This window comes from Panthera leo, chromosome A1 (genome assembly GCF_018350215.1).
Source record: "Panthera leo isolate Ple1 chromosome A1, P.leo_Ple1_pat1.1, whole genome shotgun sequence".
In the NCBI taxonomy this organism is placed as follows: domain Eukaryota; kingdom Metazoa; phylum Chordata; class Mammalia; order Carnivora; family Felidae; genus Panthera; species Panthera leo.
In genome coordinates, this window is record NC_056679.1 from 132,676,347 (window position 1) to 132,694,204 (window position 17,858).

A 17,858-nucleotide genomic window follows, 5' to 3' on the forward strand; every position below is an offset into this window, starting at 1 on the left:
AAATGTGAAGCAGAAAAGATGCTGTCAAGGAAACACATGATGCTTTCATGCAAGTCTCACTCACCTTTACAGATTACCAAATCTAATATTTAAAGCTTACATAAAACAAGGGTAAAATCCTCTCATTTTCAAGTGTCCAAATAGAACATTGTTAGAGTATAATTGTGATGTAATTATTAGACTTTTACATACTGCTTTTATGATGACTAAGGTATTTTCATATATCAATCCTAAACGAGATGCTTTCCTATCAGGAAGACACAAGATCTTCAGAGTAAAAACCAGGATTTAAATGTCAGCTTTGCCACATTTTGCTGTTATGTTACTTAATCTATCTGATTTCATTTATTATCTGTTAAATGAGGATAATACTAACTTGGCAGTTACTATAAAGAAAAAATTCCCCACAGTGTGAACAGCATAGTTCTGACACATACTAGGTCCTCAATAGGTGAACCACAGTCCTCCTATTGTTAATTAAAACCAAACAAGTCTCAGAGAATGGACACAGGATCTCTCTTCTCAAAAGATCAACAAAACATTATCATTTTGTTATTATAGGTCATAAAGTCAGGCTTATAGCTATTTTAGTCTTTATTTATAACACAAATGAACAAAAAGCGCTCATGCCTACCTTCCAAACTTTCTTGTTCATCCGAAGTATAAGCATCCATCTGACTTTGTTCCCGTAAGAAACGAATAACTGCATAAACTAAGTGCTTGATAGATGACATTTTAAAAGTTTAAATGTTTTTCCTTGATAAGAAAAAGGAAAACACTGATCTAAGTTATTTTAAAGAATTAGTCAGGAAAGTTATAAATAACAAGGGTTATAAATTACATCAAAAGTAAAAAGCAAAAACAAAACCTGCATTACCTTCATTCTTCTTTTAAAAGGAGAACACAAAGTATTGTTATGATAATGTTCACATATTTTGATTTATACCCAGTAGTATTAGATTATGTTAAAACTTGCAAAAGTAGAATTTTTCTCAAAACATGTACCACACAAGCTTAGACACTAACTCACTGGATCTTTTTTTTTTTTTTAATTTTTAACATTTATTTTTTGAGAGACAGAGACAGAGTGTGAGCAGTGGAGGGGCAGAGAGAGAGAGAGAGAGTCACTGACTACCTCACTGTATCTTTTTTTTTTTAATGTTTATTTTTTGAGAGACAGAGTGTGAGCAGTGAAGGGCAGAGAAAGAGAGGGAGTCACAGAATCCAAAACAGGCTCCAGGCTCCGAACTGCAGGCTCTGAGCTGTCAGCACATAGCCCGATGGGGGGCTGGAACCCTCAAACTGTGAGATCATGACCTCAGCAGAAGTCAGACGCTTAACCGACTGAGCCACCCATGCGCCCCATTATCTCATTGTATCTTAACAGTATATATGGTACAGATACGGATAAGGACAGGGGTACAGATACAGAAGTAGAAATCCCCAAAAGGCCTCAGCACTATGTTGAGGGAGATTTCATACTGCTGACTCAGATGCTCATCTACAATAAGCATCTTCGTCTATTTCATGAGATTTTTTTTTAAATGTATGCATAATTTACACTGCACCAACTTTTTTAGGCTGAGACTGTTACTTGAGGAGGAAGTATATTAATGAAAGGGTGTTCAACTATTGAGTGTCATTCTTAATAAAAACGGCATTTCTATTTAATCTAGATATGTCGGAAAATCATTGCCTAAATCGATGGATACTACACACCGACCAGTGCTCTCTGCAGTAGCTGTGCTCTCGTGGACAAGCTGGAAGCTCCCGGTCATGTTCATTCACATGGAATACTATCGCATCCAAACAGTGGCGCAGGGCCAGCCGGCATTAATGGCTTATTTCCACTAAATCGCATCATCCATCTGTTCTCCAGGTTCCCTAATCCAAAGCCAGGGTGTGGTACCCGCCGCCAGGATGTTTATTATTTCTAGGCTTATTCTAAAGGCAAGCCCAGTCTTTAGGCCATGGGGTTTCAAGTATTAAATAAGGCCCCAGGGCAGAAGGTGAAAAAAGAATGGGGAGTGAAGAAGGTGAGGAGGGGAAACGAAGATAGCTAACCTCCTCCCGTCTTCTCCCCCTTCTTCTCCCCATAACACATCGACCTCCTACCTCCCTTGGGTACCCGGGCCTCGCTTCGGCCCAGACGGGGTTTGATGCGGGTGCGCGGTGCAGGCCCCACCTGGGGCGGCAGGAGACGCACCCATCCCAGACAGAAGCCCCTTACCAGGCAAGAGGACGCGAGATGGTGGCAGCGGGCCCACGGGCGTCCGTAAACCGGTCCGCCCGCTCGCTGGTCCTCCGAGCTTCAGCCTGGCTCCCGATTGTAGTAGTGCCAGCGGTCGCCAAAACTTCCGCTGCTCTGGGGCCGCCGCCGCCTCTCAGCCCACCCGGCTGTGCGCTTTGCTCCCGGCCAGTGGGTCTCGCCAGAACCGCCCCCGGGGCGGTGCCAGGAGCGCGGGGCGGGGCGCAAGCCGGGGGGCGGGGCCCAAGTGGGCGCCGGCGTGGTGCTGCCGCACGTGGGAGGGCGCGGGCAGGGCTGGCAGCCACCGCCGCTGTTGCCTCCTCGGCTAGGCCGCCTCTTGGCTCCCGGGCGCCCCGCCTCCCTCAACCCCAAACCGGAGGACAACGCGCCCGCCGCCGCCGCCGCCACCGCCTCTCGGCGCTCCCATGATCGCCCAGTGCCTTTCGGCTGTGCGAGGCCTCCACAGGTATCTCGGTGTGCGGGTTAACCTTGACTGTGGGCCGGGAGTGGTTTTCCGTCCTGTCAGTGCCAAGTGCCTGTGCTCGGGCTTTCCCAAGCGCACCCCTCTGACGCTCCTGGGCCTCTCCCTCCCCACGGCCCGCATGCTCTGCCCTGAGGGACACCTGACGCGGGGGAACTTGGGGCCACCTTTCCCTCCTCCGCTCTCTTGGGAAGGCATCCATTCCCCTTTGTTTGGGACTGCCTCAGCTGCAGTCAGCGAGACTGGTCCCAGGCCCGGCCCAAAATGAATGCAGAAAGATGGTTCGGATAAGAAAATCGTTTGACTTCCGCCCCGCCCCCCCCCCCCATGCAGAACTGCAGACCTCTTATTGAAAGTGCCGGCAGCTGTAGACTCAGGAATAGCGATTCTAATTTGCCCCTCACGCACATCATTAGCATACAAATCGTTTAACGTCCTTGCAAGATGAAACCGCTATGGTTTTGCGGCTTTTCTCCGTCCATGCTTTCTAATTTCCTTTTTATTTACCTCTTCCCCATAAAACATTCGGTCTCTTGCTGGGGCAAATTGACTTGGCCCAAAATGGAGGAAATTATTGCTTGGACACGGTTTGGGGCAGCCTCAGCTGCTGTTTTGGATTGCTTGCTAGCTCCCAAGCCACACCCCTCTGCAACAGACCAGTAGCAAGATGGTGAGAGAATTAAATTCTTTGCTTGGATGCGCTAGATGGAGTGGTTTTCAGAAACAATGCCTCTACCACTCCCATTCCCGAAGACAACCTTGAACTGTACATCCTAATGAAGATCCAACAGAAAAAAGGAAATGTGTCTTTCTTGCTACTTATAAAACTACTTTGGGAAATGTTAAGCGTTCAACCTTTTTAACAGTTTTCTATTGTACATGGTCACTCATCCGTGAGGAGCTTTATGTTGCTCAGTCCTTATACTTATGGTGCGTCCAAGGGACAGTAGTAATTATAAAGAGTTAATGTGATGGTTTTGGCCATATTTCACGCTGTCCTTTTAGTCTGCAGGCTGCAAGTGATACAGCTTCAAATGCAGCTATACCAACCAGTGAAGATAAATAATGCAGGTGTGAGAAGAGAGAATAAATATCGTGTAAGATACCAATTCTCAAACTTTTTAGCCCCAAGACCTCTTTACCTTACAAAAATCATTGAGGACCTAAGAGCTTCTGTTTATGTGGGTTGTACTAGATCTATCCATATTAACCATATTAGAAATGAAAACTAGGGAATTGTAAAGTATTTATTAATTTATAAAACAATAATAAACTCATTACATGCACAAATAACATTTCATTAAAAATGAAACTATTTTCCAAACTAACTATTTTCCAAAACTCCTCCAAAAACATGAGTAAGAAGAGTGGAATTGTGGGGTTTTTTTTCCTTTTCTTCAGCTTTTTTTAATTGTTGTAAAATATACATAACTTAACATTTGACATTTTAATCATTTTTAACTGCAAAATTCAGTGGCATTAAGAACTTAAACATTGTTGTGCAACCATTACCATTATCTGTCTCCAGATCTTTTTCATCATCCTAAAGTGAAACTCTGTACCCATTAAACAATAACTCCTCATTCTCTTCTTTGCCATCCCTGGTAACCACTATTCTTTCTGTCTATGAATTTTACTTTTTTAGGTACCTCATACAAGTAGAATCATAAAGTATTTGTGACTGGCTTATTTGAGTTAGCATAATGTTTTTAAGTTTCATCCATGTACTTAGGTCAGAATTTCCTTCCTTTTTAAAGCTGAATAATATTCCATTGTCTGGATATATGACATTTGTTTGTCATCTGTCCATGGACATTTGGGTTGTTTCCACCTTTTGTCTATGTGTGACTTAATAGAAAATAGCTGAATTCTTACATCTGCTTCTGCATTTGATATGTTACACTGTTTTGGTTTAAGATGAAAAAAATTCCACCTCCCATTCATATATAGTTGGAAAAACTACTTTTATTTTTAAATTTATTTATTTTTTGAGAGAGACAGAGACAAAGTGAGCGGGGGAAGGGCAGGGAGAGAAGGAAAGAAAATCCCAAGCAGGCCCCTCACTGTCATGGGGCTCGAACCCATGAACCGTGAGATCATGACCTGAGCTGAAACCAAGAGTCAGACACTTAAATGCCTGAGCCACCCAGGCACCCCTAGGACTACTTTTTAAAAGTAATCATGGATATGCTTTATATCATACCAAAGTTTGATATGTGGTAGTGTTTTAAAGATTAGTTTCAATGCAGAATATGAAACTATCCATGTACTTTTCTTACTCTATCATATTAAAATCCATGTGTCTATCTTAGATTTTAAACGGGTCTTTTACCCATGATTTTCAAATATCACACATTGGTTACTTGGAAAATAGCAGTTCACTCTGTTAAACAGATCTTCCTAATGTTGATACATTACGTTTTACAATATCAAATCATATTCCCTAATATCATCATCCATCTCATCATAAATGTCTTGAAGTATTAGGGAACTAGCAAGCTCACAATGCCAGATACACTTTCAAAATTCTGATTTTCATTTTAAAGCTTACATTTTATCACTGGTAACAAATACTGTCAGTTCCTTGAAGTGACAGGCTCACTTTGTTACATTTTTTGAGAGAATTTCTGCAGCAGAAATGCTGTATGCATACATTGCCACACATATGCATTCAGTGATTGAGATTTAATAAAATTAAATATTTTACTATTTCATGAAAGTGAAATTGACATTAATTTTTAGCATGAGTGAGTGGTCGTAAAGAGTATAATGACTGCTAAGACATTTTGGTGCCACTGCCTTGATTTGTTCTAAGGTGCCAATGATTTTATCTACCATTGCTTCTTACCATCAGTACAAATATCAACCAAGTGAACAAAGTAAATGATATCATAGTATTATCATGAAATACTTTTAACCTCACAGATGACTTGAAATGGTCTCAAGGACCCCTCTCCATATTCCCATCCCCAAGGATTGCAAACCACATTTTGAGAACCACTGGTCTGTGTTACTCAGATTTTTTTTTTTTTTTTTTTCTGACAGAGGTGTGAGAGCAGGGGAGGGGGGCAGAGAGAGAGGGAAAAAGAGAATCCCAAGTGGGCTCCACACGGAGCCCAGTGAGAAGCTTGAATCCGTGAACCATGAGATCATGACCTGAGCTGAAACCAAGAGTCAGATGCTTAACTGACTGAACCACACCAGTGCCCCTTGTTACTCAGATTCTTTATGTGTGGAAGAAAATAAATATATAGAAAGCCATGCATTTATTATCTTGTTAGAAGCTGGTAATCAGGGGCACATGGGTGGCTTAGTTGGTTAAGTGTCGGCTCTTGATCTTGGCTCAGGTTATGATCTCACAGTTTGTGAGTTCAAGCCCCACATTGGGCTCTGTGCTGACAGTGCAGAGCCTGCTTGGATTCTCTCTCTCTCCTTCTCTTTGTCTGCCCCTTCCCCCCCCCCCTCCCCCGTCTCTCTCAATAAATAAACTTTTTAAAAAAGCTGGTGATCAACTATAGCAACTATTTTATTACTTAACAGCATAATATTACAGTTAATCAACATATACAGTAGTAGTAGTCATTAAATTACAGCATTTGTGAGTGAGTTAATCACAATATCTTTGTTTCAAACTGTATCCTCCAAAAAACAGTCGATACTAGGCAACATGGAAGGCCTCTGTGTTCTCTTGATATATTTTTCCTAATTTCTTCTGACACTTGGGAGTTCATTTTAGTGTTTTAAAGTGACCAGGTTCTTATTTACTGACTTAAGATTCTTCTTGTGTTTTCCTGTTGGCAGAGCTGCTATATATCCCCTTCCAAAGCCATTTGAGCAACCAATATCATTGATGGATTACTAGGCTAATTTCTTGGGAATGAGGGGACCGAGAATCTGAAGACATTATGCTTGCTGTTGAGATAACCTTTGACCTTAAGTAAATCACTCAATATCTTGGATCTCTCAAATTCCTTATTTTGTAAAATGAAAAGGACTAGACTAAATGATACCTAAGATTTCTTTCAACTTTTGTTGCCATAGCAATTAAACCAGGAGAATTTCCCTTCCTACCTCATCTAAATTGCACAGAATTTGAGCCAAGCAGAATCTAATGTAGAGTGAGGGATGGATCATGGCATGATCAAAAAGACAAATGAGAAAGATGACTCAACAATATTTAGTCCAGATTATACCTCTAATGGCCCTCGTTTCCTCATTCAATTAAAAAAACCCTTGGTTTTAAAAATTAAGACAGCAATGCGTGTTCACTGTGGAAAACTAGAAAATATTGACAAGCAAAAGAAACAAGTCCACCAATCCAGAAGAGCCATGTGTTAATAGCTTCCAAAATCTTTTCTACATAGATGTTTTTGTTTTTACAAATATGAGATTATACCATATTTATTGTAATTTTTATGTACTGCAAGCACTCTTCCATAATATAAAGAGTTACAATATAGTCCATTTGGAAATGTATGATAATTAATCCCTACTTTTGGATATAACTCTTCCCAACTTCTTGCTGAGTAATAGTGCTTAGATAAACATTCTTGCTATTAGGTCTTTTTCCAAATCCTTAATTATTTCATCAATATAAGTTTTTAGCAAAGGAATTTGTACATCAGAGGCCTTTGATGCACATCTTTCAGGCCTTTGGTACCTATTTTTTTCCAAAAAGTTTCGACCAAATTTCACTCTTACCAGTGGAGTGTATAAATGCTAGTTTCCTACACGATTACCAACACTGAACATTTTAATATTTTTTATCCTTACCAATTAGTTAAGTAGAACTTTTCTTATTGTTTTCTTAAATGTTTATTTTTTAATGTTTATTTTTGAGAGAGAGAAAGTGCAAGTGGGGAAAGCGGGAGAGAGGATCCAAAGTGGGCTCCGCCCTTACAGCAATGAGCAGCCAGATGCAGGGCTTGGACTCATGAACCATGACCTGAGCCAAAGTCACTCAACCAACTGAGCCATCCAGATGCCCTGAAACTTTTCTTATTATAATTTACATTCACTTGCACTTTTTTTTTTTTTGAGAGTTTATTTGGTGAGTTTAATTCTCTAATAAAATTTCAGGACTTGTGATCTGAAGACCAAAAAAGTTCCTTGTTTTCTTTTTCCTTTTTTAAAAAATATTTATTCGTTTTGAGAGAATGCACACACACATGCAAGCAGGAGAGGGGCAGAGAGGGAGAGAATACCGAGCGGGCTCCTTGCTGTCAGTGCAGAGCTTGACAAGGCCCTCGATCCCACAAAGGAGGAAATAATGACCTACGCTGAAACTAAGAGTTATATGCTTAACCGTTTAACTGACTGAGCCACCCAGGCATTCCCAATTTATTCATATGGGAAGTCTTAGAAAGTCAGACAAATTAAATTATAGTTATTCATAAACTTAACATTTATGTATCTTAACTGTAATTAAATAAAATCGAGATTGTCTCCCCAAATCCAGTAGATAGAAACCCCAGAATTTTACAACAGTGGTGCTGGAAAAAAAATACTAATGGAGAAAAGGTTTTAAGTTACAAATATCAAAGGTTACACATTAGTTGTATAAATGGATTTTAAAATGTTGTAAAGGAGGATTTTTATTGTTGCTCTTTACCCCTGGTTTTTCACAGAAACGTCCTAGTACTTTCTCATGTTTAAATAATATCACTTCTTTGGTTAAGACAAAAGAGAGAACTTCTGTGGAGAGAAGCACCTAGATTAAAGTATGAAGAACCAAGGAAATTGATGCTTATTGGGCACATATGTATATGCCACTTCTGCTTTAGAAAGGCATGTAGTATAGTACTCTAGACTAGACTAGAATAATCTGTAGCCTGCTTGCCTCTGCCACTGACTAGCACTGTGATCTTAGGCAGAGTTACTTAATTTTTCTGTTTATTTCTTCATCAGCAAGCTGAAATTGATTGGCTGATTTTTTTCACTCGCCAAATATTTACTGAGTATTATGTGCCAAACATTATTCTAGGTCTAGTGATACAGTGATGAACAAAGCAGCCCCAAATCCTTATGTGTGTGGAGCTTATGTTCTTTCTAATGGGAGAGACAGATAAGGAAAATACAGCGTATGTTAAATGGGAAAATGTGCTAGGGGGCAAAAAATAAAGCAGGATAGATGGATATTTAGTATTGGTGAGTTTACAGGAGAGGGCTCAGTGAGAAGCTGGTGTTGTGCCTGATGTGTTTGAGAACTCGAAGAGGCCATTGTGACGAGTGGAGTACAGGAGATGAGGTAAGAGGGAAAAATTGTACTCATCTGTATTAGAAAAACAGTTGTTCCTTCTCCTAGGAGGCCTTTTACTACTCACACAGAACTCTTGGCTTATGACAATTAGGTCACCAAATGTGTGTGGAAGTTTTCTCCACAGCAAGCAATTCTCTGCCTCACCAGCTGGGTGTCCTACATTTTAACTTAATTCTGACACTGTCTACCTGGAGATACCATCAGATCCCCCAGGTTAAGGGCTGGCTCCACAAGTCTGCTAACCCAACTCCAGATGCCAATTGCAAGTCCATGTTGTTTCCACTGCTTCTGTCCTATTGGCTATAAGTCTCAGGTTCCCATGACTCCCTCCTTGGGTTCAATTAATTTGCTAGAGCAGCTCCCAGAACTCAGGAAACATGTTTACCAGTTAAAGGACATTATTGTAAGGATGCAGATGAAGAGATACTGAGGTCTGAGCACAGGAGCTTCTGTCTCTTTGAAGTTGGGGTGCATCATCCTCCTGGAACATGGCTGTGTTCTCCAAACCCCTTATTATTGGGATTTTGATGGAGGTTTCATGAGGTAGGCATGATATGTCGTTAAGTCCATTTTCAGCCCTTCTCCCTTCTCAAGAGAATGGGAGGGAAGGCTAAAAATTTCAATCTTCTAATCATGGCTCTTTTTGGTGACCAGCCTTCATCTAGGAGCCTATCCAGTCACTTCATCAGAACAAAAGACACTCCTATCAGCCAGGACATTTCAAGGCTTTCAGGAGCCCTGTGTCGGTAACCAGGGTCAGAAACCAAATATTACAACAAAAGATGATCCTAGTGCCCTTATCACTTAGGAAGTAATAAGGTTTTTAGGAGCTCATTGCCAAGAATCAGGGGCAGAGACCAATATATATTCGCTATTATCTCATATCACCTGTTTAAGATTGAGAGTAAATAAATATAGAGTACTTTGAACATTACTTGGCTCTATCCGTTACTATTGCCAAAATAGTTTGCTGTGTAGCAAACCAAATCTCGGGAGTATAGTGATAAATGTTTATGTTTGCTGACACACGTTGTGTTTGCAAGGCAGTTTTTCTGGTCTTGACCAGGATCATTCCACCTATCAGCCATGGATTGTGTAGGCAGCTCTGTTGATCTTGGCTGAGCTGCGTCATATATTTGGGGATCTGGGATGGCAAAAGTTGGGGCCGTTTGGCTCTCTTTCACATTCTGTCTCATCCTCCAAGAGGCTAATTCTGACTTGTTCTTACGGCGATGGGAGGGTTCCATGAGAGTGGAAGTGTATACAGGCCTCCTGAAGCTTAGGCTCAAACTGGAGTACCATCAACTATGCCACATTATGCTGGCCAGAGCAACTCCCAAAGACAGACTGTATCCTTATGGGAGGAGCAGCAAACTCAAAATTGTAAGAAGTCATAGGTACATAGAGGGGTGAAATGGAGGTCATTTTAGCATTTGGTCTACAATATTGGCACATCAAAGCTCAATATATGTTAGCTATTATTTTCATGTTTGTGAATTACCTGGTTGTATTTTGGAGGTTTTTAAATTCAGAGTATTAATTTGTAATAGCCCTTCATAAATGTTGCAATTTTTTTTTAATTTTTTTTTTTAGTCTTTGAATTTTGGGGTGGATTGTTCCCGCTTTTTGTTCTACACAAGTTAAAATTTTTATGTAATCAAGTATATCAGTTTTTTTGTTTGTTTGTTTGTTTTTTTAATGACGTCTGCCTTTGGTCACGTGCCTAGAATGCCCTTCTACCCCAAGATTAGAATTTTTTTAAATCACCTGACTTTTCTTCTAGTACTTTTATGTTTCATTTTGCATATTTGAAACCTTTATCTATCATGAATATTGACTTTTTTGAAATGACTTTTCTAATTATTAAGTGAAACCAAAAGAAAATCAACATAAACTGAAGGAAGTATGAGAAACTCCAGCTTACAAAGTCGGGGTTTCTGATTACCTCAGTGTACATTGGAAGATCCTATCCCATTCCACCTACTTGGACTCAAAAGGATATCCTTCTATTTCCAAGCCACACATAGCTGGTGTCTTTGATACCTAATCGTATTTAAGCTCAAGACTAAGAGGAAAATTCTTTTTCTGCCTCACATCTTTTATTTTTTCTTCCTGTCCCCCACCCACCACCTTTAGGGTAACAATCAATTTGTTCTCTGTAGTTAAGAGTCTGTTTCTTGGTTTGCCTCTCTCTCTGGTTTTTTTTTTCCCCTTTGCACGTTTGTTTTGTTTCTTAAATTCCACATATGAGTGAAATTCATGTTATTTGTTTTTCTCTGACTGACTTATTTCACTTAGTATAATACACTCTAGCTCCATCCATGTCATTGGAAATGGCAAGATTTTTTTTTTATGGCTGAGTAATATTCCATTGTGTGTGTAAACGTATATATTATATATGTATATATACATATTTTCACACACATACACAGACACACAATACAACATCTTCCTCATCCATTCTTCAGTCAATAGATACTTGGGCTGTTTCCATACCTTAGCTTTTGTAGATAATGCTGCTATAAACAGCAGAGTGCATGTATCCCTTTGAATTAGTATTTTTGTATTCTCTGAGTAAATACTTAGTAATGCAACTGTTGGGTCACAGGGTAGCTCTATTTTTAACTTAAAAAAATTTTTTTAAGGTTTATTTATTTATTTTGAGTGAGAGAGAGAGAGAGAGAGAGACTGACTCTCAAGCAGGCTCTGCACCATCAGCACAGAGCCCATTGTGGGACTTGAACTCACAAACTGTGAGATCATGACCTGAGCCGAAATCAATAGTTGGACACTTAACTGACTTAGCCACTCAGATGCCCCTCTATTTTTATTGAGGAACCTCCATACTGTTTTCCAGACTTGCTACACGAGTTTGCATTCCCACCAGCAGTGCAAAAGGCTTCCTCTTTAGGAGTAGGTTTTTTATGCTTTGAGTATGCCACACCATACATAAGGATGTAGCTACAAAAATATTTACAGAAACATTCCTCTCATTTACCTGGTCTTCCCAAGTTGCCAAGCACAACAAAAGAAGACAAGTTCCAATGCTTAAAAGCATTACAAGTCTCTGTTTTATATTTGCTAGTATCTTGTGACTAAAGCAAGTCGCATGGTCAAACCTAGACTCAAGGGTGGAGATAACTCTTGATGGAAAAAACTGCTGTGGGGCACCTGGCTGGCTCAGTCGGAAGAGCGTGTAACTCTTGATCTCATGGTCCTGAGTTTGAGCTCTACATTGGGTGTAGAGATTACTAAAAAAAAAATTTTTTTATTACTTAGAAGAAAAAACTGCTGAATTATATTACAGTAGGTTATGCTGACAGAGATAGGAAAATTTTATAGATATTTTTGCAGTCTATTACATAGCTTATGTAGTATTCAGGAAAAAAAATTATCTTTAAATACATTAGCAAAGAAGAAAGATTTGAGTTTTTATCTCAGAAAGCCAGAAAGGGAACAGCAGTTTAAACCCAAAGAAAATAGAAAGAAGGCAATAATAAAAAGCAAAAAGCAATGATACAGAAAACAAACATACAATAGGGAAATTCAACAAAGCCAAAGTTTGTCCCTTAAAAATATGATAAAATCGATTGACTTAGGTTAGCAAGAAAAATGAAGGAATACATATACATCAATAAAAGGATTAAAATGAGGAATGTCACTAAAGATTGTACAGATGGTCAAAAATGAGAGTATAAAGAAGTTTTTGCCGATATATTTGAAAATTTAGATAAATGGAAAAATTATTTGAACAATATAACATTAAGATGGACACCAAAAGAGATAGAAAATCTTTTATTTATTAAAGAAACTATTTTTGTATTGAAAGATTTTCCACAAAGAAAACTCTAGACCCACATGGCTTCAGCAGTGAATTCTTCCAAATATCTAAGGAATAATACCAGTCATACATAATCATTTCCAAAGAAGCAAAAAATAGTCGATACTTCCTAACTAATTTTATGAGACTACAAACCCTCATTCCACAAATTCAAGAGGACACTACAAGGAAAAACCAGTGGGCTTTTGTAAGTTTGAAAAAATTAGAAAATCAATCCATGAAATTAACCAATTAATGGAATAAAGGAGAAAAATCATGTGATTATTATGCGAGATGCATAAAAAGAATTTGATAAGATTTAATACCCATCCACAATTTTAAAAAAATTGCAAAACCAAGAATAGAAGGACTTCTTTAACTTCATAAAGTATATATTTTTTAAGCCTATGTGAAACTTCATACATAGTAGTAAAATTACTTTTATTTTTTTTTTTAATTTTTTTTTTTTAACGTTTATTTATTTTTGAGACAGAGAGAGACAGAGCATGAACGGGGGAGGGGCAGAGAGAAAGGGAGACAAAGAATCTGAAACAGGCTCCAGGCTCTAAGCTGTCAGCACAGAGCCCGACGCAGGGCTCAAACTCACGGACTGCAAGATCGTGACCTGAGCCGAAGTCGGCCGCTCAACCGACTGAGCCACCCAGGCGCCCCTAAAATTACTTTTAAAAAGCCTGCCTGAGATCAGGAATGAGGCAGAGATGACCGTTTTTACTATGTATATTCAATGTTGTCCTTGAGCGCTCAGCCAGTGCAATAATTTAAGAAAAAAAAAAAGATGGAAAGATTGGAAAGGAAGAAATAAAACTGTCATTTTTTTGCAATGACATAATTGTGAGTATAGAAAATTCAAAGGATAAAATATTAGAATGAATGTTTTATATCCATGGACATAAGATCAACATACAAATTGAATTATAGGTCTATTCCTTAGCAAGATACAATCGGAAAGTGAAATTTTCAAATTATATAAGTAAAAATAGAATTAAAAACTTTAAATATCTAGGAACAAATCAAAAAATATAAAACATCAGCAAACTACAAAACATTTGTGAAAAGAATAAAAGTCTAAGTAAATAAAAAGCAAATTCTAAAAAACAGATCTAAAAAAAAAGATCCAAGTAAATGAAAGGAGATGTCAGTTTGGGATTGGACTACTGAAGATAGAAACTATTTTCTGTCCACCTTATTTCCATTTTGTTTGCCTTTGGGAAAGAGCAGCTTAAGGCCAGTCAGTAGTTGTTCCTACCCATTCAGTGGCCTCAGCAGTGAGAGCTGCTGACCAATCTTCAGTGGCAGATTAAGTGCTCCATTCTTCAGTCTTCAGTCTTCAGTCTTCAGTGGGAAACTGCTGAATAGACATAGAGGGCACCTGCAGGCCTTCAGACCAGCCTACGACTTCAGGTTGAGTAGCAGTGAACTCAGGAGCGGGAGCAGTCCATGCACCCTGAAATTCCTCCTTGGTCACAGCATTTTCAGTAGTGGCCTGCTCTTTTCAATCTCTTCAGGGTATCTGTAGAGGCAGAGATCAGGCATTGACCTCCCATGGGTGTTTACGGGAAATGGTGACATGCATCCACTGCATCAGACCCACTGAGCGAGCTCCCTTGTTGCAAGGGATGCTATGGTGATGTCCATATAGCTCAGAGGAGAGTGTTACACAGAGCGATGGTAGGCTGGTTAATATAAGATGCCTCTGTAAGAGGCTGGTGGTCAGCCCTGGAATCAGTAAGCACCACAAGTCCCTGCTCCTGGAAGGCTGCAGAATCTGGTTAGTGAAGTTTCCAGGAGTGAAGTGGTCAGCAATAGGAGTGGCTCCAGTAGCAGCAGCAAACTTCAGCACAGCTCGCTGGCCAGTATTCTTGGATGATATGACACTGACATCAAGCAGGGTTTTCAATGGCAACAATGGCACAAGCTGCCAACAGAAGCTTCTCCCAGGTTCTCTTCAGTTATGATGTAGATACCATCACTTTTCCTTTTGTAGATACACTTTTCCCTCTGGAAGTCAAGGTTGGTACCACCTAAGTGGGTTCCTGCTGCAAGGAATTTGAGGATATTCTCCTCCTTCACTTGTAGAACATCAGGGCTCCGGACATTGTGAAAGTTTCCCTTTAAGTTACAACGGGAACACAAAACAACATGGTATCAACCCCTCCCTGGGTAGCACAGAAAGGTGGACTACTGAATGCAGGAGAATTGTCGATTTCCCCTAATTTAACCTTTAGATTCAATAAAATCCCAACCAAAATCCCAGAAGAACTTTTTGTGGAAATTGACATGCGTTGTCTAAAATTTAAAATGGAAACATAAAGGGCCAAGAATAGCAAAACACAAACTTGAAAAATAACAAGTTAGAGGATTTAAGCTACTAAATACCAAGGTATTACAAAGCTACAGTCATTAAAAAACAAAACAAGGGGCTCCTGGGTGGCTCAGTCTGTTAAGCGTCCGACTTCAGCTCAGGTCAGGATCTCACAGTCTGTGAGTTTGAGCCCCGCGTCAGGCTCTGCGCTGACAGCTCAGAGCCTGGAGCCTGCTTCAGATTGTCTCCCTCTCTCTCTGCCCCTTCCCCGCTCATGCTCTGTCTCTCTCTGTCTCAAAAATAAATAAAAACATTTAAAAAAAATTTTTAAAAGAACAAAACACAGTTTTGTATTGGTGCAAGAATAGAAAAATAGATGAAGGAACAGAGTCCAGAAATAAACTTATACATACTTGACAACTATTATAATATTTGGTGTGCAGTACTGTAGTAGGGGAAAGGAGGGCTTTTTTTGAATAAATAAATGCATATTCATACAGAAAGAGATGAACCCTTTTTTTCCCCCCTTTAATCCTTTTTTCTTTCTTTTTTTTTTTTTTTTTTTTTTGAGAAAGAGACAGAGTGTGAGCAGGGGAAGGGCAAAGAGAGAGGGAGACACAGATTCTGAAGCAGGCTCCAGGCTCTGAGCTGTCAGAACAGAGCCTGAAGCTGGGCTCGAACTCACTGACCATGAGGTCATAACCTGGGCCAAAGTCAGAAACTTAACCGATTGAGCCACCCAGGCACCCCTCTTTTTTTCTTCCTTCCTTCCTTCCTTCCTTCCTTCTTACCTTTTAGTTTAAATTCCAGTTAGTCAACACACAGTCTAGTATTAGTTTCAGGTGTACAATATAGTGATTCAACATGTCCATGCAACACCTGGTGCTCATCACAACAAGAGCTCTCCTTAATCCCAGTCACCTATTTTACCCATCTCTCCACCTCCCTTCCCTCTGGTAACCATCAGTTCTCTATAGTTAAGAATCTGTTTCTGGGTTTGCTTCTTTTTTTTTTTTTTCCCCCTGTGTTCATTTGTATTGTTTCTTAAATTCTACCTATGAATGAAACTCCTATGGTATTTGTCTTTCTCTGACTTATTTCACTTAGCATAATGATCTCTGGCTCCATCCATGTCGTTGCAAATGGAAAGATTTTATTCTTTTTTATAGCTGAGTTATATTCATTTATATGTATGTATATATATGATGATCTATATAATATATACAATGATATAATGCAAAGGAATATTACATATATATGTGTGTATGTGTATGTGTGTGTGTGTATATATATATATATATATAACATATACATACATGCACACACACAAACATACCCCATATCTTCTTATTGCATTCATCCCTCATTGGACACTTGAGCTGTTTCCATAATTTTGCTATTGTAGATAATGTTGCTATAAACATCAGGGTGCATGTATCAATTTGAATTAGTGTTTTTGTATTCCTTTGATAAATATCCAGTAGTGCAATTGCTGGATCATAGGGTAGTTCTATTTTTAGCTTTTTGAGGAGCCTTCATACTGTTTTCCAGAGTGACTTACCAGCTTGCATTCCCACCACAGTGCAAAAGGCTTCCCCTTTGGCCACATCCTTGCCAACACCTGTGGTTTCTTTTTTTAAATGTTTTTAATGTTTTTTTTTTCTTTTATTTTTGAGAGAGACAGAGAGAGCAGGGGAAGGGCAGAGAGAGAGGGAGACAGAGGATCTGAAGTGGGTTCTTCACTGTCAGTATAGAGCCCCGTGCTGGGCTCAAACTCAAGAACCGTGAGATCATGAACTGAGCTGAAGTCAGACACTTAACTGACTGAGCCACCCAGACTTGTGTTGTTAATTTTAGCCATTCTGATAGGTGTGAGGTGATATCTCATTGTAGTTTATATTTTGCACTTCCTTGATGATAAATGATGTTGACCATCATGTGTCTGTTGACCATCTGTATGTCTTCTTTGGAAAATGTCTATTCATGCCATCTGCCCATTTAAAAAAAATTTTTTTCTTTGAATACTTTTCTAAAATTTAAGTTAATTAACATAGTGTAGTATTGGTTTCAGGAGTAGAATTTAGTGATTCATCACTTACATATAACACACAAAGCCTATCACAAGTGCCCTCCTTAATTACCATCACCCATTTAACCCATCCCCCCCACCCAATACCCCTCCAACAACCCTCAGTTTGTTGTCTATATTTAAGAGACTCTTATGGTTTGCCTCCCTCTCTATCATTATATTTATTATTTTTCCTTCCCTTCCCTTATGTTCATCTATTTTGTTTCTTAATTTCCACATATGTTTCTTAAATTCCACATATGAGTGACATCATATGGTATTTATCTTTCACTGACTTATTTCACTTAGCATAATGCACTCTAGTTCCATCCATGTCGTTGCAAATTTCTGCCCATTTTTTAATTGGATTATTTGTTTTTTGGATGTTGAGTTTGATAAGTTATTTATATATTTTGGATACTAACCCTTTATCAGATATGTCATTTTCAAATATATTCTTCCATTGTATAGGTTACCTTTTAGTTTTATTGACTGTTTCCTTCACTGTAAAGGAGATTTTTAGTTTCCAATATGTTATTTTGCTCTTGTTTCCCTTGTTTCCAGAGACATATCTAGAAAGAAGTTGCTACAGCCGATGTCAAAGAAGTTACTGCCTGTGTTCTCTTCTACAGTTTTTAAGGTTTTAGGTCTCACATTTA

General features: G+C 39.1%; 2 protein-coding genes and 1 pseudogene across 8 annotated transcripts in view; 1 reads left to right on the forward strand and 2 right to left on the reverse strand.

Moving 5' to 3' along the window:
- Positions 1-2,451, reverse strand: part of SGTB (small glutamine rich tetratricopeptide repeat co-chaperone beta) — a 44,337-nt gene extending 41,886 nt beyond the window's left edge. For 2 of the 3 annotated variants that reach the window (XM_042940358.1, XM_042940355.1), the window contains exons 1-2: positions 2,231-2,451; positions 635-756 (exon numbers count right to left, since the gene is read on the reverse strand). In XM_042940358.1, the coding sequence (XP_042796292.1) occupies positions 635-734 (100 nt within the window). In that variant the 5' untranslated portion in view covers positions 735-756; positions 2,231-2,451. Of the gene's footprint in view, positions 1-64; positions 130-634; positions 757-2,230 lie in introns of those variants that run through there. The other variant, XM_042940363.1, reaches the window with a different exon arrangement.
- Positions 2,452-2,547: 96 nt separating this feature from the next.
- NLN (neurolysin) overlaps positions 2,548-17,858 on the forward strand; it is a 122,628-nt gene continuing 107,317 nt past the window's right edge. For all 5 annotated transcript variants that reach the window (XR_006202964.1, XR_006202963.1, XR_006202962.1 and 2 more), the window contains exon 1: positions 2,548-2,714. Coding sequence is in view for 2 of the 5 variants with exons in the window: in XM_042940378.1 (XP_042796312.1) it covers positions 2,674-2,714 (41 nt within the window). In the remaining 3 variants the exon portion in view is untranslated. The remainder of the gene's footprint in view (positions 2,715-17,858) is intronic.
- LOC122226392 lies at positions 14,018-16,740 on the reverse strand (annotated as a pseudogene).